At 38.8% G+C, this 27,486-nt stretch overlaps 1 protein-coding gene across 1 annotated transcript in view; it reads right to left on the reverse strand.

The window, feature by feature from the left end:
* Nucleotides 1–6,225: 6,225 nt before the first annotated feature.
* The window catches only part of LOC104272728 (reelin-like), a gene marked incomplete at its 3' end in the record, with an annotated part of 44,384 nt that continues 23,123 nt past the window's right edge, over nt 6,226–27,486 (reverse strand). Inside the window, exons 6-13 of the mRNA XM_009867799.1 lie at nt 26,158–26,366; nt 23,044–23,172; nt 21,841–21,950; nt 18,403–18,469; nt 17,270–17,503; nt 16,520–16,681; nt 12,148–12,384; nt 6,226–6,418 (exon numbers count right to left, since the gene is read on the reverse strand). Coding sequence (XP_009866101.1) covers nt 6,226–6,418; nt 12,148–12,384; nt 16,520–16,681; nt 17,270–17,503; nt 18,403–18,469; nt 21,841–21,950; nt 23,044–23,172; nt 26,158–26,366 — 1,341 coding nt within the window. The remainder of the gene's footprint in view (nt 6,419–12,147; nt 12,385–16,519; nt 16,682–17,269; nt 17,504–18,402; nt 18,470–21,840; nt 21,951–23,043; nt 23,173–26,157; nt 26,367–27,486) is intronic.

A 27,486-nucleotide genomic window follows, 5' to 3' on the forward strand; every position in this document is an offset into this window, starting at 1 on the left:
ACTTGATGATCTCGGAGATCTTTTCCAGCCTTGATAATTCCGTGATTCTGTGATTTTGAATGGGAGGTGCGTGCATTAGCTGGGGATGGTCCCTGGGTAGCTACATCCTAGTGAGCAGGGGCTGTTTTCAACTGCGGGCAGAAAGCTCTTCCTTGGGAACAGCTTTGCTGCAGCAGGGCACGGGTCTGCCCTTACCATCCCACCCAGTCTGGTGGTCACAGGGGGCCTGTGGAAAGCGGGGCCACTGTCACACAATTGTGGGCAGCCAAAGCTCTCATGGATTCAGATTCCTCTCTGGGCAAGGGATAATGTGTCAGGTGCTGAATTTGCAACTGCAAAAGCAACACTGCTGAAAAGCTGGTCTTGCGTGCTGCTTTTGAAAGCTCTCCAAGGCTTCTCTGCGCCTCAAGGTAACAACAGCTTAAGAGGATTATGCTGTTAAAAATGGTAATCAACAATTTTAAAAAGCCATGTTAATTAAGAAAAGAGTGTCAGCTGCATTCTCAGTGATAAAATATTGGTTTTCTGGACAGTCACCACTTAGACATCTATTCAAATAGGAAGTGTACTATCAAGGAGTTATGAAATAATTGTATTACAGGCAAAATAAACCTTCTTAGTTCCTCATATTTCTTTCAATTTTTTTTTCTTGTTTGCTTGTTTGGCTTTTATGCTACTGGAAGGCAGTCTGGCTTTCTGACGGCATTATATCTGAGTCAGGTTGATGTCAAATAAAAGTCACTGCAGTTGTCTGACATTTTATATAAGCACAGGGAAATCATGTCCCAGATGTCTTGTGAATGAAATGATGTTCTTTCTGTTATAAAATTTTTCGATATATGAGTTAAAATAAAATCATTGTCTTCTCTCCTGATCCCCAACGATCTAATGCAGACTTGTAGCTGACAAAATTATATTTGCTACCTTCTGAGTTACCGTAATTACATTTACCCAATTATCCTGAAATTCTCATTCAGTCATTAGGTGTTGATTTGTTTATGAAGTCAGCAAATGACAGCTGCTTGTATCTCATTAGGGCCTGTTCATATGTAAATGCCTCCCATAAAACTGAAATTAATTTTCATCAGTGTTAGAAATGTTCAGTTCAAATACAATACAATTTCAGTGAGCAGGTGCATACATTTCATTTCTCCAGTACAAGTCACACTGTTGCAGCAGATTTCCCAATGCCCCAAATCTCGGGTAATGCAGCGACCTTGTAAACTCCTGTGTGCCAGGTGCAGAACACCTACAGGCATGCAGAAATACCAGCACAAACAGAAAGTTTTACGAGAGAAATAGGTGCTGTTGCAAACAGTTCCTTGGCTGCATGAGCACAGTACAGCAGCCTGATGCCACCTATGGAAACTCTCAGCAAAGAGCTGTGCATGCAAGGATCAAAGATCTGGCAGTTGTAGCAGGGTGGCACAGAGGTGTGAGGACATGTCGAGGCTACCAGGGGCCGGAGCAAGGCTAACAAGACCTCAAGCCCCGGTCTTGAGCTCTCATTTAGCTGGTTTGTTCCCTGAGCAGAAAGCACAGGGCAGCCTGTGTATTTGGCAGCCCTCATCTTGTGAGGCTGAGCCATAAGGAACATCCTCAGAGCTCCCTTTCCCTCACCCCAGCTTTGGGAAGGCGGAAAACCTGGCTCTCCCCCTCTTCTCTCCCGTTTTTTGAGGCCATTACTAACTTTTTGCCCATGAGGTGTTGTTGCAGTGGAACACGGGCAAAGAAGGGAGAGAAGTGGGTGGGAGGGAGGCCCAAAGAGACCCACAGAGCATGTTTGCCCCAGGGTGATGTCCTCTGTGTGGCCAGACTGGCAGAGGAGATCTGCACATCAGATGTTAGCCAGCAACTCCCAGGTCTGGAAAGGCAGAAACTTGCCCTCTGTTAGTAAGTGTGCTTTAGAAATGCAAAATACCCCACCCTTCCCAATCTAAACCCAAAGGAGCAACTTGAGCGTCAGTCTGTTCTTTGCCAGTGGAAAGGAGGGGAAAAAGAGGGAAAGTGTCTGAGATGTGCCTGGCAACCCAAAGGAGCAACTTGAGCCGTCAGTCTGTTCTTTGCCAGTGGAAAGGAAGGAAAAAAGAGGGAAAGTGTCTGAGATGTGCCTGGTGTGCAGGATTACTTTGGGTGGGGAACATGCAGCCATCCTTGCTCTTCATCCCAATGCAGTCATGCTGAAAATGTGTTTTATGAAGAGCAAAGTGATGTTCACTGGTAATTTGTACCTTAATTACAAACAAAACTCAGCTAACGGATGGGAATCCCTTCAGATACAAGATAGAGTGTGAAATATTTATGATTTGTGCACAGCATAGAACAGCAACCAAGCTATTATGTCATAATAATTTCTCCCCGCAGTCTCCTAAATTAAAATGGAATTATTTGCTTCTGTCACCTCATATGCTGAGGAAAATTATTACAGCCAAAGAAAAAAAGGCCCAAACCACTGGCATTGTCATCAGCTATACAGTGCATAATAACAACTTTGAGTACAGTATATATCTTACAAATAAATTTTAAATTAACAGCTTTAGAGTGCAATCTGCAAAATTGTAGACATTTTTAAAAGTCCTAAATGCCTACATGAACCATAGATTTTACAACTGGTGGTACATAATGACATGCAAGATTTAGTATATTATAATCTAACTACAAAGCAGTTATTCATAGACTTGTGCCTGTTGCTATTATCTGACCTGATACTAGCTTTAAGGATTTGATATTTGCCCCAATGTTTTGCCTGGAAATAAGAAATTCTGAATATTGGCTGTACAGTACAAATGGCCAGTGTGTTGAAAGAAGGTGTCACTATGGGGTTGTGTTGAGGCTGTGGGAAGTGCAGAAAAATGATGAAGGACAGGGAAATAAAATGATAACTTAATCTGAGCAAGCTCTCCTTGCAATTGCTGTGATGTATTCAGGTCAAACATAAGTGAAGTGTAACTCTAATTGGAATAAATTAAATCTCAGATGAAGGAAGCCCTGAAGATTATTGAGATTTATGACAACTCTGTATTTGTATGTTCTAATAAACCTTTTAAAATAAATAATGGAAGAAATAATCCGTTAAATAAATAAAAACATTAAGGCAAACAAACCAAGTTTGATTAATGTAAGATGAATAGGATGGGGCCTTCTGATAATTTTTGTTGCTGTTTTTTTCCAGAAGAGAATGTTATTTTTGAAGATATACTATAAAAAGAAACAAGAGGTAAAAAATTCCCAGAAATGAATCACTAGTTATTGTTTATACAAGGCTTTGATCTGAAGATGTAAACAATAAGGAATGTGCAAAATAAAAATTAACAATCCAAATAAAGCCTTCCTCCAGGGGGGCATTCACAGACAAGCACCACTATTTTTGAAAAGGTCTGAACTTTATTAGAAAAGTCACAATATGTATTAAAAACAATCCTAAACAATAGTTTCTGGTGACTTCATGAACATTTCACTCTCTAATTATGTAAGGAAGGCATTTTTATTAAATACCTGCAACTGGATCAGCCCTGGTACCCCAGCACCCCACCCAATGGCTTGAGTAACAGCTTCAGAGGACTTGATCTTTGTCACAGCAATATGAAAGTGCATGAATTATCTGCACTCCCCCCCCCCAAAAAGGAAAAAAAAATAAAAAAAGAAGAAATGCTTACCAAGTCTTCTGTGGTAAAAGGACAGTGATTCTCCTCCACTGAGTAAATTCACTGGAGTGGTAAATACTTGCTGATGTAAATTCCTGACAGCTTGGCATACTGGGAAGACATTCCTTGAAGCAAAATATTTCAAAACCAGATTTAACATTGAGTAATATAATTAAAGAAAGGAGAAAGTCAGACAACTCATTTAAAGAGTTCAGCATCCATGAAGATGACTAGCTCATTTTTTAAACCGTTCTCACCTTAGCATCTAGCACTATGAAGTAAGTCTACAAATCCACCATGAAATAAGTCTATGAAACTGACCTCCAGGTGATCATATCAGTCATTTTAGAGACTTCTTTGAAAGCCCTTGCCTGAGGTGATGTTAGCTCCACCCAGTCCCTCCATCTGCAGTGGGGACCAGCAGCAGGAACAGACAGCACCCAGCCATCATCTACTGAAGTTGCCTCCAGAGGCCCTTACAGCTGTATTATTCTGACACCTACAGCAAGTGGTGTAAATCTCCCAATCCTGCTTCTATGCTTCAGCATTTACCTCAGACTCCTAGAGAAGTCTGTTCCTCAAATTTTCCTTTCTCTTTTCAAAAAAACTTCATTATTATCTTGCCTTTTTATTTTAAATATAAATGAAGTTCATTATTCCAGCCTTTCACCTTTTACTAGACCTGTCTGTCTCATATTACTCCATTTTTTCTGCAATATTCAATTAGTTTATTTATATATGGCCAGAAGGGCACCCAGAACATTTCTACATTGGTTTTGATGAGGCATTAACAAAGTGTTTGAATGTTATTACCAACCTGTGTGTTGCTTTTCTAGCCACCCATTCAGAGAATCCCTTCTGCCACTGCTGCCACCTCACCATTCCCACCTCTCTGAGGGTCTTTCACTGTTCGCTGCTGTGTTCATCCCCATGCGGGGTCTCAGGCAGGAGGAGGATCTTTGGGGCAGACACCTGCCTATGCAAGTAGCCTACTTCGACTGCTCTGAAGCTAATAATAAACCAGTGATTCTCTACAGCAGTTAAAGCAATTAGGAATATTTATATAGTTAAATTACATAGTAATAGCTACATATTAAATATGAAGAAGGGCAGAATATATTATTTCACGAATAAATTTATTTCTCAAATATCTTAGAGTATTAAATGAAGATCTGATAGATTGTTCTGTTTCTTTTTTTTTTTAGTGGATTTTCTAAAGGCTTGGTTTCCTTTCCAGTAATTTTCAAACACTTTTTGTTGATTCATCTCCCCTAAAAGATCTTACAAAACCGCATCTGATCAGTGCTTGCAAAGCAAACAAAACTTTCAAACATTTTAATTAATTAGTGTTTTGTGTATTTGCCAGATTATGTCCTTGAAATACACTACAAATAGCCTTTGCTATGACTCTTTTATCTCAGCAACAAGGGTGGTGTGAGAAAAATTATTTGGCTGCAAATTCTTCTCTCTGAACTTAGCTCCGCAGAGAGGAAAGGAGCACTAAAGCCTGAAGGGAACTAGATCTTCCATTGATGACAAGGACAAACCCCAAACACCCAGCACTAGGAACTATTCTTCTACACCATGATGATGCCTGCAATGTATAAAAGACACGAACATCGTTCGAAATAATGTATTTGTGTCTTTCCTTTGAATCCCGTTTAAGGTAAGAAAGCATGACCTGGATTTGCAAAGTTTAAAAATTCAATTATTGTCGTTTCTCTGCTCTGCCCACCAAAGTAAGCATGGTGAAACATAACATGGCAAAAGGTAACAAGACAATGCTTTCATTGCTCATAGAAGACGTGGAACTGGATGTTCAAATTCCTGTGTTAACCTACAGATCAGGCAGTAAAAAAGGCACCAGGACAAGCTCTCTGACACTCCCTGAACCTGCTCAGGGGCAGCCAAAAGACTTTGGTTTGTTCACCCTGAGGCCAGGGAAAGTCCAGTTTGCCATCTAAGAGAGAAAACAAAAGCGCAAATTATGGCCAAATGCACTATTCACGTCTGTGCTGAGGCAGGGCTGAGTCACATGGGGAAATAGCATCCAGCACTGCTATTTGCACTTCTAGCACAGACAGGGCAACAGCTGGTCATTACGGCCCTGGACTGTGTTTGAACCAGAGATGGGAGATGAAAGGCTCTACATTATAATCTCCCAAAGGAATGTACTTTCCATTTACAAAATGGCTGTGCACAAGGGCAGAAAGAATTTCTGTCCATTTAAATTCCAGGAAACATTAGATGCATTTTTGCTTTGAAAAACAACGTAATAGCACAGGAAAGATCTTGGACATTACTCTAGCTCTGCCTATCTCCACTCCAGTTCTTTTCTCAGCCTTGGTCCACTCTTCTCACTATTTTGTGTTTCAGGCTTTCAGGTACCTTTCTTCCAAGTATCACAAAGAGTAGTTTAAATACTTTTATCAGCAGTTTTGACTGATTCCAACTGAGAATTTCTTTACAGAAAGGGAAATGAGGAAAACGCCTTCCTTTGTTCAATGCCACAAGTATATTTCAGATGATCTTTGTATAAGCAGTGTTTATGGAAGACAAAGGTCCTCACTGCCAGCCTCACCTCCTGAACAAGATGCCACGTGAGACCATGGTTGGTGGAGTAGTCCAGTTTCACCTGGTTGTCCATATGAGGAGTAAACGCCTGACCACAGCCCATCACCAAGTTGAACTGTATCATGTACGAAGCTCCAATCTGCATAGACTGGGTCTCCACGTAGCGCATGCTAGAAGCTAACTTTGAATCTCCTGTGAAACTGAGAGATGTAAGGAAAGAATCAGGATCCATATCCAAAATAATTTAGAAGGGAACTTTATGAATGATTCTGGGTTAAATACGGTGATGTGTCTTTGTTTTGCATATTGGCACATGGAATGAGATCATGAACAGAAGCGTCTTTCCATTTGTACTTCTGCAAATTACCAGGAAGGCCTTGATGTGCGAAACACTGAATTATTCTGTTAGTTCTTACTATATGCTCTTTGTATTAAGGATCAAGTTAGAATCAAGCAAAGGAAAAAAAAAACATAAGAAAACAGAGAAAAACACATTAAGAAACTTCATTCCTCAGGAGTGTCCATTGCCTAGGGTCATTTCACAGTAAGAGCTGTAATTTCATTCAGAAAATGGACAGTAAAGGTACACGGCATTTAGTTCAAAATACTCTTATTACACAGACTTTCCATTCCGTTGATTTTCAAATGATTCTGTATGCAATGCATTCACTGACTCTTGACTGAATTTCAGAATTAATATTGCCTATCCTCAGCTTCTTTTCAGTGGGATGTACTGATATAAGTGTTACATAATCCAGTGGATCGGAGAAGATAATTTTGTCAGTAGTGATGTTTGGAACATACCAAACCTCATATATGATATAAGGTACGCAGTTATCACATACATGGTTAAACATTATGTAGTTTGAAATTACAAGGTTATTTCAATTTTAAATGTTGGGTTTTCTTCTATGTACTGTTCAAAAGGAAGAAAACTCACCAATGCAGGAGAGATATAAGAAGGAAGTAATAACAACTTTAATTTTAATTCCTGCATGCTAGCCTTCCAAACAGACGGCTTTTAACCAAGTTCATGTAGAAAGAAAATTGCTTCCCTCTCCTTAGTTTGAGATGTTTAGTTTCTACAGAAGTACTGCAGTACTTCCAGCTTCAGCATTTTCTAAGACCATTCTTAAATGTGAACAGTTTAGGACAGGGATTGCATCTTTTTGAAGAAAATCACTGCAAATCATCATACAAAAATAAAAAGCTATATTCAGTACAGTGGTGATAAGAGAATAACTTAAGTCAAGGTTGTCCTTATGGTCAAGCAAGTTACAGTTTATCACCTTAAACAAGAAATTCTAATTTTTCGATACTGTACAACAAAAGATATTAACTTCTGCCCCTGTAAAATTCAAGGTCACCAGGAAGTCAGTGTAAAAACTAGAAATACAAGTCAGTATTACTTAGCGCTCTTTTAAATTAATCCACTGACCCACACTATTTTCTATAGTGTCCTTTCCAGAGACAGCATTAAGCCATGAATGTCAGCATCCTACCTTAAAGCTTTAGACAAAATTACTGGAAGTTGATATTAGTTTTGTCTCTATCAAATTTCTATTACTTGGCACAAGCTACGATCCAGGCTCTTTTTTCCTCTCTGATCTTAGTCTCCCTGATTTAATTTCCTAAAGGATGATCCAACCCAAGGTACTGTATGAAACTACACACTCTACATCAGTCAGCACCACGAATGGATGGATGGACGTTCCCTTCATTGCCAGGGCACTCTCATGGGCAGCTGGACCAGAAGGTAACAACTTGCCTTAGAAAACTGTATCTCAAGAGGTTGCACCTTCAGTCAGTGTTGTCAGTGGCTTTCTTCTCAACGGGACAGATAATTTTAAGTGGAGCAGAGAATAAAACGTATGCCCATCAGCAGTCCAGCTGGCAACCTATGGTTATTGGCTTCATTGTTAGAACTGAATGCATCTCAGAATAATATTTCTGGATAATGTCTGAATTTGTTTACCTTCCAAACCTGCAAATTTAAAAGCTAAATCTGCCTTGGTCTGACATAGTTTTAATTTCTACAATGCAGCTTGAAATTTTATAACTGATGTGGGAAATCAAAATTTTACCAAAAGCCTTTTGGGAAATCTGTGCCAGTAGAACCAGGCTCTTCAGGTGTCAGTCAGCCATGTGCAGTATAATCAGCTAAAAGCTATAAGTAGCAATGCTTTGGAAAATGATTTGGCATTGCACACATAAACCTGGGCACAACATATCACGGTTACATAAAGCTCATCTGAACACTAGAAAGGGTTTGAAAGTAAACGGTTTGATGAAGCGTCTGCCCAGAAGCTGTCTTTCCCAGAGTGATGGAAGACAAGTGAAGGACTGGTACTCAGCATAGGTATGAAGAATTAAATGTTTCATTTTGCCTTTGTATCCACAAAAATCCTCTCCATTCAATATTAATGTTATAAAATTAGGAAAAAAATGTCTTAATCTCTAACTTTTTTTATTCCTGGCATTCAGGTCATGATAAAAATGTTTAGTATTACATTTTATTTAATAACATAGCCACTGGGTATTGTACACAGTACATTAAATAAGCATTGTTTTAAATTCAAAATAGCTCTTTAAAATGGATATTAAAGAAATGTAAAAAAGGAAGCTAGTGATGAGATGAATACAATCTGTGATGCTCCATAGGAAGCTCTTTTAAGGGGCGGAAATCACATTATGGGTTCATAAAGTCTTTTATCATCCACAGATTGCCTCCAGCAGAACAAAGGTAGCATTAAAAGTGGGGGCTCCACCTGACTTGCCACTTCTTCGCTCTTCAGCTCTCCTGTGTACGTGGTAAGGGTTTGCTCTTTGGTTGGAATACCAAATGTTTTCTTTGTTCTGGGAGCCACACAGCTGGAATATGCTTCCAGATTTTGTAAAAGACAGGGTAATGTCCCTAGCATAACAATAATTAACTAAAGAACCTTCAGAAATGAGAATACCGAGCTACATTTTTTATAAATATGTAGCTGTGAGCTGGTTTCTGAGTGTATATAATTAGACCTGCAGAGGCGCAGGAACACAATACCCATAGCTGCCCTCAGAACAATCGCTCACCCTCCCCGCACTGCCAACTAATTGGTACTACTGGGAATGATATCACAGCCAATGTTAGCCAATCTGTGCTGCTCCAAACAGCTCTGGGATCCCCAGAGTTACCACGTTTTCAAGGCTGGTACTTTCAGGAATACTGAAAAGCCACATGGATGCAGCTGGTTTTGTAAAGCTGCATTGACCGAGAATATGGACGTGATGGTCAAATACTCACGACAGCCCCGGCTTTGCTTCCATCAAAGGCAGGAGATGTTTATGTCTTGTTACATCACATTATACCTACTTTGCTAAGTAATTCCTAAATGTATTAGTACATTTTAATTAAGTCAATTACCTGAAAGAAACTTTCTGCATGTTACAGAGTAATAATTTATCTAAAAGACAAATGATATTATAAACACTGGTAAACTGGGGCAACTGCATTATGTCGCTCCATAAGAATAGTTCATTATAAGCCAAATTTACAGTTTTGCCCCAGACTACTCCAGGGGTAGTGGGACACTCTATTGTCTGTTACGTTGATTTAAATGATGTCACAATCTGACTGAAGACAGTTTATTTGTATAATGCTATTTTATTTGTGTCCAGATGACTACTTAAAAAATAAATTAACACTTAAATGCATTTCAGGAAGTGGCTATAAGTACTCTTTTAACACTCTAGAGACATTTGGATCAAAACTGTGCCTGTGTACCAGCATTTTTGAGAAATGATGAATTAACATATATCGCCAAACATTTAATTTAAAAAATGTTCTGGAGTCCTTTCAGTATACTCAATACACTTGCTGTCTTAGAACCAATCTGAAACCAAATATTGATGATAATACCAAATAAACTAAATAAAGTGACTGTTCCAGATACAGACCATTCTAAACCATTCAAAAATTACCCTTGCTCAAAACATATGCATATCAGCCAATCCTTCTTTTCTAAATGAAACCAGATATTGAAAATAACAATCTCCCTCTTCGACAAAAATAAAGTTTCCCCTCTTCAGTTTTCTGCAGTTTGAAGGATAAATATTTCAGTTTTACAGATTCTGAGGCAGAAATGGACGCCTAATAGACAATTAAAGACAATTCAGTAAAAATGGGCCTGGGAATGACACCCTGCAAAATGATTTATAGCATATTTACCGTAGTTCTGCTAATGAAAATGCAGTTGTCAGACTTTTCTCAAGAGGATGGTGTCAGTGCTACTGCAAACTCTGCTCATGGAAAGTCATGAGTTAGAAAATGAGAACCAAATGGACTCACAGCTGGGAAAAGCCAAAAATAATTAATTTAACTAGCAGCCATTTGTACCGACTTTGTGTAAGTTAAAAAATTTCCCCTGAGAGAAACAAGGTCAGCGAAGGATAGAGTTCACGTCTTCTAGTGATAATGAAAAATACATAGATGGTAAGGAAATATTGCAAAGGCTTTTGATTCTTTATTTGATTCATGGAAAAGTTCAAAATGTCTAGTATGACTGAGAACTACAAATACTAGCCAATAAACAGGATGGAGAATTTAGCTTAGCGATGATTATTTTGATTCTGATTTAGAGCCATAAGAGGAAAAAAGAAGAACCTCTGCTATCTTAAATAACCTATCCCCTCCTCCTCATGATAAACTAGTTTTATGAGAACAGAGGGAAAACAATGTCATTAAAGGGCTTTCATTCTGACTCTTTGATGAAGAAGATGCAAACAGTTTGAGTCCTAACATGTTGTTTCATTTTAATGAGCAGAGAGTACCTTCCTTGTCCTTATTAAAGTGGTTAATGGGGCTTCTACTGCCTCATTATCACCACTAGAACACATTCCGGGTTGTCCCTACTGCTAAACCAACTCCTTTTAGTTTGACAGATGATCAGAAAGTCAAATCAGATTGCTCAGAGATACTTGTTAATAAAATTCCAACAGTGTTTCTCTGAGTGTCCATGGGGACGCTAAAATTATTTATACTTTCTTGAGGTTTTCTATAATTACTGTGATTGTACTTTCTCCAAATAAATATCTCTATGCCAATTAAAGCCATACTAGGTATATATGCTGGTCATGAAACTGTTACTTGGTTTTAATCAAAACATAGAGATTAAACTTGTATTCCCTTGTATTAATTCCAAATGTTACACTCAGGTACTACAGAATTTAATTTTTGTGAAGCAGGTTAATGTTTTACTAAAAAAAGAGCTTATTTTTACATAATCCTCACAGAATTTTCTTTTTCTTTGTTTTTCACGTCTTTTTCTTTTCGTGCTTTTTTTTTTTGTTGTTGTTTTGGGGCAGGTGATATTTCCTTGCTTCTGTTTCTAAACACATAGCACATTATGGGCATAATTGCAATATGTCATAATGCTGATCACAGTGTAAATGACTAAATGGGTATAATACCAGACAAAATAACTATGAACAACTAACCTGAACATTCTATGAACATTCCGCTGCCTTTTCTTTTTGGAGATGTAAACTGATCTAAACATCACTTGCAAAATATTCAGGGTCTGTACTTAACAGATTATTTCATAGTGTGTACACCCAAATTAATCTGACTGGATTTTAAATGAAGACTATGAATATTTTTAAAATTGTTTCTATTGTTTCTGTTATGATGTTCTTTAAATATTTTGTGGAAAAGGAATGGTACATTCAAGGCTCCCATCAAACATAAATCTCTGTGCAATGGGGTGTAAGGACTAACTGCTAATTGCAATTAGATTAGCAACTGTATTTTTGTCCATAAGGTGAAGATGAGACACAATTACTCTCAATAGCTGCCAGAAAGACTCATTTGCAGAAATCAGTTGGCTCTTAGCAGGATGAATACACAATGAAAAAAAAAGTAGAGCAGAAATGAATATATGTTTCTCACCAAAGAGTCCAGTCATGTCCACAGTAGGGCTGCACATTTCCCAGGTAGAATCCCAGAGACTGCGTGACTTCAACTAGGTTGGTGAAGTCCAGACTGATGCTATTGAAAAGCACAGAGGTCATGATGATTTCATCGATCGCCCACACATCTTCACCTTGAGATGAATGATATGGTTGCCACCATCTGAACTGAATGCCAACCTGTCTTGCATCTTCAGGCAGCTCCACTGAAATTATTCTGGAAAACAAAATATATTATTATTGAAAGTTTTGCTGTTTGTAATAGTTCCATGGGGATGTTTTTTATGGTTTTTTATGGTTTTCTTACTGACTCTAAAAATCATGGGTTAAATTCAGCTGACAAATACCTTAGTATAGTTTCTGCCAGTGACAGGGACAGGGGAATCATTAGTTCTCTTGATAGTCAATAAATAGATATTTATTGAAAGACAGCCATGTGCAAGAGCCCTGACAAAAAGATTATCTATCTATTTTGTAAATTTTGTTGCTACCGTGGAGCTCTCCATAAACTTAAAGGTGCTCTTCCTAGCCAGAGGAAACATGAATACCCTCCACTTGAAGCCTAGCAGCTTAGACTAGCAAAGGGATGATCAACTGACAAGGACTTATGACTTCCAGCACCATCTTCTCATACTCGGTAGATTATATCCTGATCTGAAGATCTGTGTCTTGTTATCATCTGTGCTTGTTTTTGCACTGCACTGACATGCCTGCATTGCTCTTGTCCTAGAAGAACCCGCCCCTGTAAATTGCCATGTTCAAGTGGAAAAGGTTCATCTTGTCAGACAGTATGATTCTGTGTAGTCTTTCATGGCAGACACTTTTCTTCCATAGCTGCTTAGAGATGCAACTGGAGGTGAGTCTCAGGCACTTCTGGTACGCAAGGTCACCCGATTTGTCGTGGCAGGTATGTCAACAAACCTATAATTGACAAACTGCAAGGAAAATTAAGAGTAATATCTAATTTCTAGGAGCAATTATCGTACACAGCAGCAGGGAGCAGGCATTAATTGCTGCAGCAACAACACCTTATTGAAAGCTCCATAAATCACCAGGACCATGCTGCCCCACGCAACGCACGTGTGCTGTGAAGCAGACTGGCAATTGGGACATTTGTCTCCGTCGCTGTACAATTACTTGCTGGCAAAAGGGTTTTTGGCAAGCTCATCATGTAGCTGATATTTTCCTTTCTCTCTTAGAAGAACTGTGGATAAAATGACAAATCAGGTGAATGGGAAACATAAATTTGTACTTTAGCACCAAGTTTTTTCCAGATGTATGGCTTTCTAGGATGCCTGTTGTAGTGTTTTGTTCTGCACATACGAACCCGTCATGCCTGAGGCACTCTCAGTGCAAACTTACACCCTTAAAAATGACTGGCTAAACTGTCCTGTAGAGATCACATTTGTTACACTAATGTTTAATGTCACATTGATTTTAAAGAAGAATACGTTAATCCATTAGCAAGAAAAAGTCACACTGAAAAAATCCGAGCTGGCATTTCTAGGAGGTGTTTTCTGCCAGTCATAGGCTGGAGAGAGAAGCATCGAGGGACAGCCTGAGGTGTCAGCTGCCAGGTCCCCACGGCAAGGACCAGCAGCGCACACCCTTTACATATTGTGGATACGTATCTTTTGCCACTCAAATAAACATGCTTGAATGACTTGATACCCTTCTAAAAGAAAGACCAAGCCCCATTAATCTCTGGCATGTGAATAAACTACAAGGACTTTCTACCACGAGTTCCTTAATAAGCAGCAACTCTACAACCTTCTGGATCAATTTTTAAAGGCACAAAAGACACTAAATCACTACTGATGATAAAAGGAACTGATGATTCCATGGTTCAGTAGGGTGAACCTGAGGAAAGCCAGTACCCTGGCTAGGAAGAGCGCTGTATCCAGTTCATGAGAATCACTTGGCACTTGTGAGTTAATGCTCTGTTATAATTCTGGGCATATTTCTCTGCTGGTGACTGTCTCTGATGCCTTCATCTTCCTTTTCACTCAATTCTCATAAGCTCGCCCACATAGACCCTAATTCTAACTGACAGTAATTTACAGAAAATCCTAAATCATGACATATACCACTGATATACTTATTGGATGTTAAAATATTTAACACATGTTAAAATAAATCTCTCATCCCAGGGGATTAAGCAAACACAATTTAAAAATGTTGGTGTAAACCATTGTATATGGCACACATGTTAGTATGCAGAACCAGACTACATCTCCAGCTCTAACAGCTTCTCCTGTCTGGCTTTGATTTTTTGGAGATAGATGGAGAGGGAGGGAGATTCTTGCTAATGACTTTTCTGCCGCAGAGAAGAAAAGTGCTCCTACTAACATTACCAGCTACCATTAGATTTCTCAAAAACCAGCTGGGAGACCTTTGCTCTGATCTCATTCTTTCAAGCTATGCGCATACCTAATATTGAAAAGCCACCGCTGTTCTACTCAGAAGAAAAATGCAGCTGTCAAATGTTAGCAGATTAAATGCACCTTTTCAGAAGAACATTAAATGTGTAATTATTTTTTGTATGACTGAAGATTAATTAAATTTCTGGATACGGATTGATTGTCAAACTTTGCAGCAGTCCATCTATGTTACCGAAAATGCTCATATTTTCAGACAACATAATATGAAAAGGTGAAGCTTTCTTCATGTTCTTCATCATAATTATTGCCAGCATTATCTTCAGGTTTGTAAATCTGTCATTTTTCTGTCTACCCAGAGTGTACTATTCATATCCCATGGCAAAACTTATCTAACCTGTGTATGTTGTGATTAGCTCTTCACTCTCTAGAACAACAGCAATTGTGTTTCATACCTAATTTCAAAAAGCAAAAAAAAAAAAAGTCTCTGGCATCACTATAATTTACTGCATTTATATCTTAAACTTCATTAAAATCAGCCACTGGAAAATGTATTTTCCTTTTTGTTATAAAAATTTCATAGTGCTATATATTAAAAACCTTTAAGGAAATGTAATTCCTATGGCTGTAACTTTGAATCTATGAATTAGACACAGGACTATATAAAATATATATGTGACTATAATAAAGTACGAGAAACAAAATTTTGAAACAGGTTTATGAGTGTTCCAGTTGGTAGGATCTTTCCCACGGAAACATTTAAGAACTTCAGAAATTAAAGTCCAAATGCAGTCATTCCTCCCAGATTTTTGAGTATATCTTGTGGCTTAAAGGAAACATATTTAATGTTACAACTTTTTTTCCTATTAAAATATTCTTAATCATATTTTGTATATTGTATATTTTGTACTGATTAACAGTCAGTCTAATGTTTATGGTTTTTGAATGTGCTGAGCACAATAAATACAAGTAATTAAAACTATAGGTAAGGTGACTTGCAGAATATCTATATTTCCATCCCCAGGGTTGCCTCAAGGAACTGCTTGGAAGGGTAGAGAAGAGGACACAGGGCAATACCCAGTGCAGAGCTGCCCTTGGGCAGGAATGGACACAGTGGGAGGGAACCCACGATGTCACCATTGTCTGTGCTTCTCATGTGCCCCCTTGCAGAATATCTCCTTTCATTGGGGTTTGTTGGCCCTCCTGGAACTTGTGGTACAGGTGTGCTTAGAGAGACTCCTGATTTTGCATTGCTTTTCTAAAATTAGTGGATGGTCTCATAAATGTGACAGTAAAGAGTACCTTCTTCTCTAAATAGATCAGATAGGCTTCTCTCTAATCTGACACCAAACGTAGGTGCTGCTAGATGAGTTGAGCTCTTTGCTCAGCTTCTCTGTGATTTGTACAATTCCCAGGCACAGTCACCTGCAGGTCCTCCTAGGGCACTGAGTCCAGCCCTGAGGCAGAGGCACAAAGCAGTGTAATCTACTTCACAATGGGAGCAAGCACAATTTCCCCACTGACCTGAAAAGACCCTCACGGTCAGATTTTGTCTCGAATCTCCTGTGGTGCCCGCAAACTCCTAATCACAGAGGATGATGTAGTGAAGGTATCTATAGCTTCAAAGCTACAAATAATTTATGTTAATTTTTTTTTACAAGTGGCTGCTTCCATGGGAAGAGACATGCCCTTAAGTACACCTCACCCTGCACTGCCTTTTCTTGTTCTGTCACATCACCTGAGACTCAAATGCATTAACTCCGTCATCTTTACAGAAGCAGGCAAAAATAAGGAGTGCCCAGAAGAGCTGCAAAATTTTAAGGCAAAGTGGTATCTTCCAGTATTGCAGTAAAATATCTTCTCTCCACTCACTCCTGCATTGTGTGGGCAGATGTACTTGCTGCACTGCAGTGACTGCCACTACCAACATTAACTCTTTGTAGCTAACACTCCTCATAATATTTATGCATATACCTTGGCTCATGGTAGTTGAGATAAGAATAGTGTTCCAGTAGTTTCCAGGTAATCCCGTTGTCGTAGGAGTAGTGCAGCAGCACCCCTTCCCCAGGCTGGTCGGGTGCTTTGCAGGTACTCAGCACTGACTTGCTGCCCAGGCGTAGTGTGAACTGCAGGAACCTGGATCAGAATTGCACAGATATTTATAGGGAACCATTTGCATAGTGTTGGTTTTTCCCCCTCCCCCAACCAGTTTGTTCTCATTTCTGCTCAATCTACACAAATTTTGGTAAGTATAATTTATGGGGTTTTGTACGTACGATTTGTTTTGATTGTTGGGTAATGCAATGTGGCACATATAGTTAAAAAATGCCAATCATTACAGCATTTAATTATTTATTAAGCACTGAAAGGGAGGGAGAGATAGTGAATGGATCTAATCAGCTGCCACAAGCTGTCAAATAAACACAACCTTATAAATAATTAAGTAGCACTTGGCTTTGACACTCAGGTTTGATATTAACATTTCATATTTTCCATCTGAGCTGTACAATAACTTCCCTCCAGTTGGTTTTGGGCTCTGTTGTTTACAAAGCAGGAGAAAAAAAGGCAAAGCTATGAAATCACCGTAAAAATATGGAACCAGGAGTTTTTAAAAAAACATTTATTCTTGCTAAATAAATCAGCTTAATAATACGCAAGATACTAGCTGGAAGAAGAGGGGCCCCCCAGTTTCTTTGCTTCATGTTACTGTGCTTTCCCTCTCACCTGGACTGGGAGCTGTCAAGGAAGGACGTGATAAGCTGGCGTCTGCCATCCTTGTTGAAGACCAGGGCTTTGCCGCTGGCCAGGACCCCACAGCCAAAGCTGACCTCAGCCCCCCGGATGGAGTAAAAATTGTGATAGGAGGAGAGGCGGGAGCTGGCGAAGCTCTCCGAGATGAACATGGGGAAGGTCTGTGATGCCATCTCACATGCTGGCCCTGAAAAGCCGGGGTCGCACCTGCAGGTGAGGAAGAATGAGCAGAGTAATTAATGGGTCACCTTCTCCTGTGGGTAGTTGGCAAAGCAACATGGCAGCTGTAGCTGTTCATGAATTGAAGATGCCTACAAAATCCCTCTCAAAACTAAGGACTGAGACCCTCTTTAAACTTCATTCAGGAATTGCATAGCCAATGACATTTTTTCATCTAGCACTTACTCTTCCAATTAAAAAAATCATGGACTCTCCACTAATCTACACATAATTCAAAATACTGAAATTTTTATTCATTTTTATAACAGTTGCTCATATGTAAAACTATTAATTTGCTTTTATCGTAGCTTGTCAGATGTGATGACAAGAAATAGAGTCACAGACCAGAACACGTTGTGGGTCGTGCTCTTTTAAAAACCTGAAGGTAGTTACACCACAGTTTTGAATGTGCTAGCTGGTTTTGAGTAAGTATGGTTACTTTTTAAGATGGAACCCTTTTAACAAGACAGACTTTCAGAAAAAAAGTGAAGTACTGACTTTCTGTCCTTGATGTCTATGGGATATTAGAACTATAAAAACTGTGATTTTTCCCCAAAATTTAATATAAAAGTGATACAGTCCCAAATCACCTCTAAAACCAGTATAAAGCATGCATCACTGACATTTCAGTGTGCTCTGTAGCACATTTAAAGTTGAACTGGAAGTTAGACTCTCTCCCAAAGGAAAATTATATAAAAAAAATTAAATATTCTGCTGTTTAGAAAGATTGATCTTTAGCTCTCCAGTGAGCTTTATGCAGTCTGTGCTAGTTTTATGTTTAGTCATCTCAAAAAGCAAGGGCTGAAATGAAAATCACTTCAACTTTCAGATCATCAAGTGGACTACATGACAGAAATTGAATACAAGTACTGAATTATAACTCTTACTTGCAGCCATTTCTAGAACACTGTCCTCGCCCTGAGCAGAATTTGAGGCAAGATGGACCAATATAAACTGCAGAGAAAAGAAATCAGTTACATGAAGGGTTATATTACGTGATAAACAGAATATAATGAATACAACTAAGTATAGACACTTGGTCTTACAGTTAATGTATTTATCTTAATCCCACTAGCTGGAAGAGGTCTGCAAAAGGACAAAATGCATTTGACTCTGTCAAAGATAGCCAGAGATAATTTGTTATTTAATGGGTAGTATCTATCTTTGGGTTGAGACACTAGTGATGTTTTAATTAATGTACCTGATTTTTTTTTCTAAGACTGTGATTGAGGTCAGATGACTTGCTAGGTATTGATCAATTTCTTGCCTTCCCTTTTTTTATCTTATTTTGGAGGTATAATCCAATGTGTTAGGGCATTTCAATAGCAATCTTGTAGATTTTAAAAATGAGTTGCTGCTTCTGTCACTGAAGTCCACGTACTTAACGTCACTGGATTTATTGGAATTAGAATCTGCCCTATTAAACTATTAAATATCTGCTTATTTAACTATTAAATACGATACACTTTCACTAATTCTTTCAAATGGAGTAAAACTCTAAATCATATGTGCTCAAAAATACTTGAGACTTATTTTACTCTTTTAATCTATCTTTCTCCAATGACTCCTAATTGACAGTGCTGATATTTTGTGAATAATATGAAGGATAGAAAGATGAGCAAATCTCAATATAATCTACAGCTCATTGCACTACTATGAAAAAAAAGTATTAATTTGGGAATAGACCAAATGCATTCATCTGGGTGTAGCCCAAAGTGATAAATTGTGAGCAATGTTCTTTCAATACAATATGATAAACGAGCCTTAACCATGAATAGTGTCATCTTTTCTGCTGAAGAATGCCTATTATTTGGAATTATCCACTCCCACTGTGACTTTTAGAATGTCATCCAAATAGCCACCAATTTGAAATAACCTATAACTAGCAGTACTTATCGCCGCTCCTGGTTTTATGATGCTGCCCATCCTAGCAGTGTGTCAGTACTCCTTGGCAGACGCACTCTAACTCCCTGTGAACTACTCCCCATCACATTTCACGTGATTTCTAGATTTTCTCACTTCTCAGGGTGCAAAAATTATGTTCGGTCTGTTTGATTTATTTGTGTCTTTTGAGGTCTTTTTGAGGGGGTGGTAAAAGTAGAAGGGTTAAAGATGTAATGAAGTGGTTCAAAATAAAAAAAGCTTTATGGAAATTGGCGGTTTTCCAGTGTTTCTAAAAGATGGCCAGCTTCCAGGTTTCATTTAAAACTTAATTCAAGTAAGAAACAGTTGTGAGCTCAAAGTCAGAGTGCTGAGTCCTTGAAAATCTTCTTCTCTTTAAGAATTTTAGTGGCTTGCCAGTATTTATAAGTCTTCCCCTACAATACTGTGTAAAGCTTCAGTTTCACTGGCATCTAACAAAGGAGTCTCACTACAAGAAAGACATTGAGGTGCTGGAGCGTGTCCAGAGAAGGGCAACGAAACTTCTGAGGGGTCTCAAGAACAAGCCTTATAAGGATTGGCTGGGGGACCTGGGGTTGTTTATCATGGAGAAAAGGACTCTCAGGGAAGACCTTATCGCTCTCTACAGCTACCCAAAAGGAGGTTTTAGCCAGGTGGATGTCTGTGACTTCTGTCATGTAACAAGCAATAGGACAAGAGGAAACGGCCTCAAGTTGTGCCAGAAGAGGTTCAGATTGAATATTAGAAAAAATTTCTTCACTGAAGGGCTTGTCAAGCATTGGACATTCACCCAGGGAAGTGACTGAATCATCATCTCTGGAAATATTTAGAAGATATATAGATGTGGTACTCATTGATGGTTTAGTGGTGGACCTAACATAGCTATGTTAATGGTTGGACTTGATCTTAAATGTCATTTCCAGCCTAAACAATTCTATGATTCTATATTCATCTTTAGGACTTCATTCCCATATTACAGCTCTACACTTCAAACAAATTTTGGAGCAAGCAGATAGCTGGTAAATCGTCTTTTGAGATGGTACACACTGGGCCAAGCAGAATCCTTTGATGGAATTGTATTCTTTTCTATAAGCAAAGGTAGTGCAGATATATGAATTGTCCATTGATTGTCAAAATCTTTTTGTTTTGTTCTGTTGTAAAAAATTTGGATCCTTGGATTGATTTAATCTTGCTCTTGTTTCTGTGAACAATTATCAGTGTCTCCAATACTTACAGCTTGCATTTTGTTGGGTAACAACTCATCTTTGTAGCTACTCACACTATCTTCTTATGTTTATATACCTAAATTTTCCCTTCATTTGATGTGTATCATCATCTCTAAAGACAAGTATTAATACTCTATCTAGAATGTCAAGATGATGCTACTTCCCACTAATGTGATTAAGAATATAATTTTCATTACTTTTTGTGAAAAACTTTAATTTGTGGCATTACCCTATCAGCTTCAAGGTTTTACTCTTGAACTACGCATTAATCTATATTTAGAATTTTGCAAAATGTGACTACCGTTCCCAGGCTCCATATCAAACCTTACTGGGAATCACTACAGAATTTAACGGGCTATTGTACATCACTGTAAATCTTCAAATTACATATTTCACACATCTAAAACCAATAAATTCTGGATATAGTTTACTTAGTACTAAGTCATTAAAGGCTAATGAGCAAGCTAAAAAATTTATACCTTCTCACAGTTAGCCCTTTCAGAGATGCTTATTTCTGCATTTCATACATTGTATCTATTTTATCCTGTGTTACTAAATAATTTTTCTGTCATTTAAAGTATTTCCTTTCAAGTCTGATCATGACTGATCTCTGCACTAAGTTTCATAATTATATAAGTCAATATAAACTCCACCTAGTTCTTCACAACAGGTAGGGGAAAAACAATTTCCTAAAAGAAGAATAGTTCCCTGAACAGATGGTACTTTTCCCCTCAAGATACTGGAAACAATTTAAAAGTTGTGTCAGTGTTTTGGAAGTAACATTGCTTTCTGAAGATCTAAGTCCAGAAGGAAAAATACGTCCCAGATGCTGTAGCTGTTGCTTAAGCTGGTGCAGTATGTGTCCTTAATAGTGCAGTGTAGTACCTATTTATGTAATTAGGACTAAGCAGTCAGAGGAAATGTTATATTAAGCTCTTGCCACCAATATATTTTCCTGGAAAGAATTCAATTAAAAGAAGAAAAAAAAAAAGGTAATCTGCTAGGCTACTGTCTTTTCAAATGACAGAATTCCCCTCCAGCTTCAAAACATGCCTTTTATCAAGTGCAGGTAAGATGAAATGAAATTTAACAAACTGAAAATCCTTTGACTTGTGATTGTGGAAAATACATTTACTTGGAGCAGCATATAAAAATTTGCAATTCTGATGTATCATAATCATGGATAATAATACTAACTATTATCGATTGCCCACATATTTCCAAGGATTGGTCCTGTTTGTCTCCATCGAATTCTGGTGTCGCTTGTTAACGCAGCGTTGGGAAGGGGAATAGTTATTCGGTTCCACCTGAAACAGAGATAACACAAATGCTAGCATTTTACACTGACAGTTATTAAGTAATTGTATGTTTTGCAGATGTGCTTACTTACATTGCAAGCTTTGTGAGAATTTTTAATTCTAGAATTTGCTCATAACACTTTCATACAATGTATGAATGTTAATTAATACATTATAACACCCAGCTATTTTTTTTCCCTTGTATGAATGCATGAAGTCAGCAAAGCCCTTAACCTGCTTTGCTGTAGTGATTTCTCCATCACTGAGTATTTCCTGAATTGCATGCTGAATTAAAATTTTCAGTACCCCTGTTTGGTGGGAACTCTTGGGAGCGAGAAGACAGGCACAGAAGACTTGGCTTGCTGTGCTCTGGACCATCATTCTCATGTCATCCACGGGGGCTACACTTCCTACATACACCGGGGGTAAAGGTTCCTATGAAAAATGGTGCAGGGGTGGAGGGGTCATCAGATCAGAGAAATGCTTCATTTACACATCACATACTCACACCCGCTGCTCTGAAGTGTCTGTGAAAGCTGGGATACAGAAGGATACGCAGTCATGGGATTTGTGTTACACAGCAAGATGTCATATTTCATTTTGTGGCCAAAACAGTACCAAAGCAGCTTAGTAAAGAGAAGGGTTGATACAAAAAAGTGACTCTAACAACCATTTCCATCTGCAGAAGCACAGAGGATGTGTTTAATTGTAACCCACCACTGGGAACCCAAGTGCGTAAAGATGTCTGAAGACATAAATATGGCTTTGACTGATGATTTCTCCCACTAAGAGGAAAACTTTTGTGCCTTTGACAAGGTATAACTTTTCTTCTAATTACCAGTGTGTTGTCCACAGCTTTTTTTTTTTTTTTGTAATTTATCTTTACCATCAGAAAAGTAGTATTATACCACAGAAGCAGCCCCATATATTTCAAATTTCATTACTGGGCAGCCAGGAGATCAAAACTCTCCTTTCTTGCTGTCTTCAGCTAGTCAAAAATGAAAGATGAGATGAGGCTGTGTGCTTTGCTGCTTTCTTCTGTCACCTATAATTCATGTCTCTAATCTTGCATCTCAGTTAGCTTTGCAGAGAATGCTCTCACCCGCTGTAATTTTCAGAGGTGTAGACGGTGCTGTGGGGGAGGTGAGGCCCAGCACATATCTCAGGCAAACACTCGGTGTGGAGCAGGGACCAAGAGCGACCATGGTTGGTTGAAAACTCCAAGCTGACACTGATGAACGCCGTGAAAGAAAGAAAGGAGAAAGACACCGTGAGCCTACCTGGCATAAATATGAATGTAGAAGTACCAACACTGAGAAACTATCAGATCTGCTATTCCTAATAACTCATGGTGAAACATGAAATAATTTTAAGCAGACTTTAAATACAAACCATCCTGAAAATACAGACATGAAAGAAATTAGTGTTTAAAAACCAAAAGGGTAGCTTATAGACTGAGGGTTGTCTAAACAACCCAGTCCTTGCGTGGCCACCACCTAGTTTTTATGCTGCTGCTGTTAAATGAGCTGATGCTACTATTACATTTCAGCTAGAAAGGTTTTCATAAGGAGAAAACTTGGATTACTCAGAGCTAGACAGCGTCATGTGAGCACAAGACACTTATAACTGTGAGCTGCTAACCATTACATCTTCAGGTGATAAAAGACCACTGGTTATTCATGTACTGGCTGGCTCTTCCCTTCCATTGCCAACAAACATTAACCCCACTGGACTCAGACATCTGCCTCCTCCACCCGCCGTGCCTTAATGGAGCTCAGAAAAGCACTACGGAACAGCGAAAATAGGCAGCCCCCACCAAGGACTGCAGAGGGTGGAGGGGACCTGAGGAAAGTTACCCTGCCGAGAACCCCTGCAGCAGACAGAGCCCCTTGAGAGCATCTGTACTGCCCAGCCATAGTGGTCTTTGGGGGCTTCCTCTCACCTCACAGAGGCTGGAGGGCTCAGTGGTGAATTTTTGTGAGTTTTGTGACAGAATTTTGTGTGAAAATCCCGGCTTTGCTTGGAAAAATAGCTGCTGTTCTCTGGTTTCACAGATCAGTGGTAAATCAAACCATCCATGTGCAGATAGTGGCATCAGAGAGCTGGAAAGTCTCTTCTCCCAAATATTCATTAACAAGATAAATTTTTGAAATGCTATTCCTACAATTTTTGCCTTCCTTGTTTCACTGCATATTTTAAAAACCCCACATTGTTTACAACCTAGGAGTCTAAGGAAATACCTACACATCCTACACTCTGAAGACCTTGAAAAAGTAATATAGAAAGTGTTTGATTTATTATAGATTTAGTATTTTACTGAAATATTCCTGTAATATCCTCCATATGATTAGCCCGTAATATTCTGTTTTACTTTAAGTAATGTCAGCGGAACATTATAAAAGTCATAATTCATCACCTCAAGACTAAGTTATTGGATTATAACTTCTCCTTTTCATTATAATTTGCTGACAATATTACAGTATTTAAATGTACCATCACTGTGATACTGTATGCATTAAAACGGTTTATGGAGATTTTGACTAATTTATTTTAGATTTAACCGTGCTGATACCTTGGAGTGTCATATTTACTGTATATATTCAGCATGAGTCTCCCAACACTTGGAGTAATGAAGGCATTATGAATAATGTTGTAGACCAGGAGATGGGAAACGCTGCTGTATTTGGGAAATACAAATAGGGCTAATGGGGATCTAGTGCTTCTTTTGTTATGAAGAAGCTCATTTCTGCTTCAGAAATAGATTTCAGAATATTAATATTTCAAAACATATACCAATCCCCATCAGATAACAGACCAAGACAGAGACTTTATATAACACATATTTACAGGCCAGGAGTGTTTACAGGTAAAGTTTTCACTTTCCATGTAGAAGAATGTTGCTGCCTTCCTTTCCTATCAAATAAAAGTGTAATGTCTTGATTTTTGCTTCCCCTTGAATCCTGCTGCTCTGCTTGGCTGCTAGGACTGTCATTGCTAATGCAGCTCTTTCCAGTTAGAAGTAGACGCCATGTGACATGGATATGAAAGCATTTACAGTCTCTTACTTTAAACTCTTGACTCTGGAAAAATATAAAGTAACTTAATCCTCATGAAAGACCAAGATAAACAGTCTCACATGTACATAAGGAATGAGGAACAGTGAGAAGTTCAAGTTTGGGTCCCTATGTGAAGAAAAGTGTGAAGAAACTGGAGAGGTGGAGCAGAGGATGACCAAGACACCTGTCCATGGCCTTGAGTACTGAGCCAGGAGGGGCTGAGAATCCAGCTTGCTCATCCTGGTGAGGAGGGGTGAGCTACAGTGGCCTGTGGTGGTGCAGAGGGCACTCGAAGGAGGCAGAGACAAACTCTCCTCAGTACCGGTAGGCACAGTAGTACGAGCAATGGGCATAAAGATGTGGCTTCAGAATTTTGTACTGGACATTAGGAAACATTTTTTCACTTGAGCAGCTCGCCCAGAGAGGTAGCACAATATCCATCCATGAAGATTTTCAACTCATGGATAGGCAAAGCTATGGCTGACCTAATCTATTCTCCTAACAATCCCCCATCCAGCAGCAGGTTCCATTAGATGACCTGTGAAAGTCCATTCCAACCAACATTTCTACGATTCTACAAAATATGGACAGTCAATGACTTCCTCCTTTCCTTTTTCCTCTTCCTTAACTCCATGGAAATATCATGTTGAACATCCTGGTGAAGTGAAGACAGCAAAAGAGTTCTGTGGTCAGCCTACAGACAGTGAGGTCCTCACACCGATAGTCATTAAGATGAGGACCAGTTATCACCAGTCTTACATGAATTAGGTATATTTGCAGCACCTGTGATTTCTTGGAGGTCAGAAGAGCAGGCTTCTGCAGCTGCCTTTAATACTTTCCCCCTTACACAGTACTAAGAGGTAAATCTCACCTTGATTAGAAACTGAAGCAAAAGTCACTCCAGCATCATGAGCATTTTTAGGAATAACGCACTAAGAAAAGTAAGTTTTGACCTGGAAATCTATTTAATAGAGTCCTTATTGCATGTGAGATATATAAATCTAGGCCTGTGGAGATCAAGGGAAACATTAGCTTTTAAGCAGCTTATATTTGTCATTAACTGGTTCTGTTCTTTCTGAGAAAAAAAAACATTTGAAATACTCATATAGATGTTCTAAACCAAATTCTAATAAAAAGGAAAGAGATCTTGCTGGTTGTACCTGTTGCCAGGTTGATAAGTTCCACAGCCCAAATTGATGGAAAATTGGATCATGTGAGTCGCTGTGGAAGGGAGCACCGGCAGGACGTGGAAGTAATCCACAGCCCAGACATTCCTGTTGTGGCCTTGGTGACTCTTTTGTTTCAGGCAAAACTTGGTGGCAGGAGTCTGCAGGTCCGGACTAATGACAACAGAAACCAAAGACGGAACCTTTAAAAGAAATTAAATCAGGCTTAAATAAATCAAGTAATATTTTAAAAGGTAGCAAAGTACTAACATAAAACAGAAAAGCTACTTCAAATCTGCAAAAAAACATGTGCTTTTCTCTCTGCTTCCTTCATTTCTGTTAGCTCTTTTAGCCACCTTTTCCACAGAAGATCCCCAAAAAACCCATTTTATATAATGTGCATAGCTATTAACACTCTGGATACTGGTGCTGCTTATCACCTTAGTGGGCTGCAAAGATGCTGTAGAAGAGATTTTACCTTCTGTTTTCTGAAAAAGGGTAGTTTATTTTGTCAGTGCTCAGCTGGTAATGGAAGATGATATTTGTCCGGGAGCCTTTCAGCTCACAGAAGCTAATGCAGGGAAATGGCATGTCTAGTCTGAATACGTGAGAATGGAGTAACAGTGTGAGTTCACAGGCATATAGAGGGAGGATGTTATGTTGTTGAAATAAATGAAAGCGCTGCTTTACGAAGCTTAGCCTTTGTCCTAAAGCAACGTAATTAGACCTTTATTATGTCAAAAGAGGATGTCAGCTTTAAAATTGCTTATTTAAAAAAAACCCCGCACAATGAATTCAGTGTAATTTCAGATCCTATCTCTCCCAGAGTTGCCCAATTAATTTTTTATTATTTTACAATTACAGTTTCCTTAGTTTTCAGAAAGATCTACCCCTTGTTTCACACAGGAGCAGGCGAGGAGGGAAGCCATGCACAATGAAACAATGCAAGTGACTCAACCAAACTCAGGCCAAATCCTACTGTAAACTTTTGCTCTCTGAATGTTGAGAATTACAGTGAAAACACACACAGACCTGTGCTTGAAATCATCTGCATCTTTACCCCCAGATTCCCCCGACACAGTACAAGCATAGTATATTCCAATCTCTATCGCATCCACGGGTGTATGTATTGCATATAAATTTTTGCGGTATTCTTTACGGCAGCAGACTAAGGACACTTCGTGGCTGGGTTACTCAGGGTAAGTTTAAGCACTTCTTTGCCCTAGACAGGAAGGATCCCGTTCACAAGCTTGAGGTCCACCATCCTCCTTCCTGAGGGTGATGGATGTGGTTGGAAGGAGGCTGTGCTACTGTCAGATGCTG

Source organism: Apaloderma vittatum, unplaced genomic scaffold (assembly GCF_000703405.1).
Source record: "Apaloderma vittatum isolate BGI_N311 unplaced genomic scaffold, ASM70340v1 scaffold4204, whole genome shotgun sequence".
Lineage (NCBI taxonomy): Eukaryota > Metazoa > Chordata > Aves > Trogoniformes > Trogonidae > Apaloderma > Apaloderma vittatum.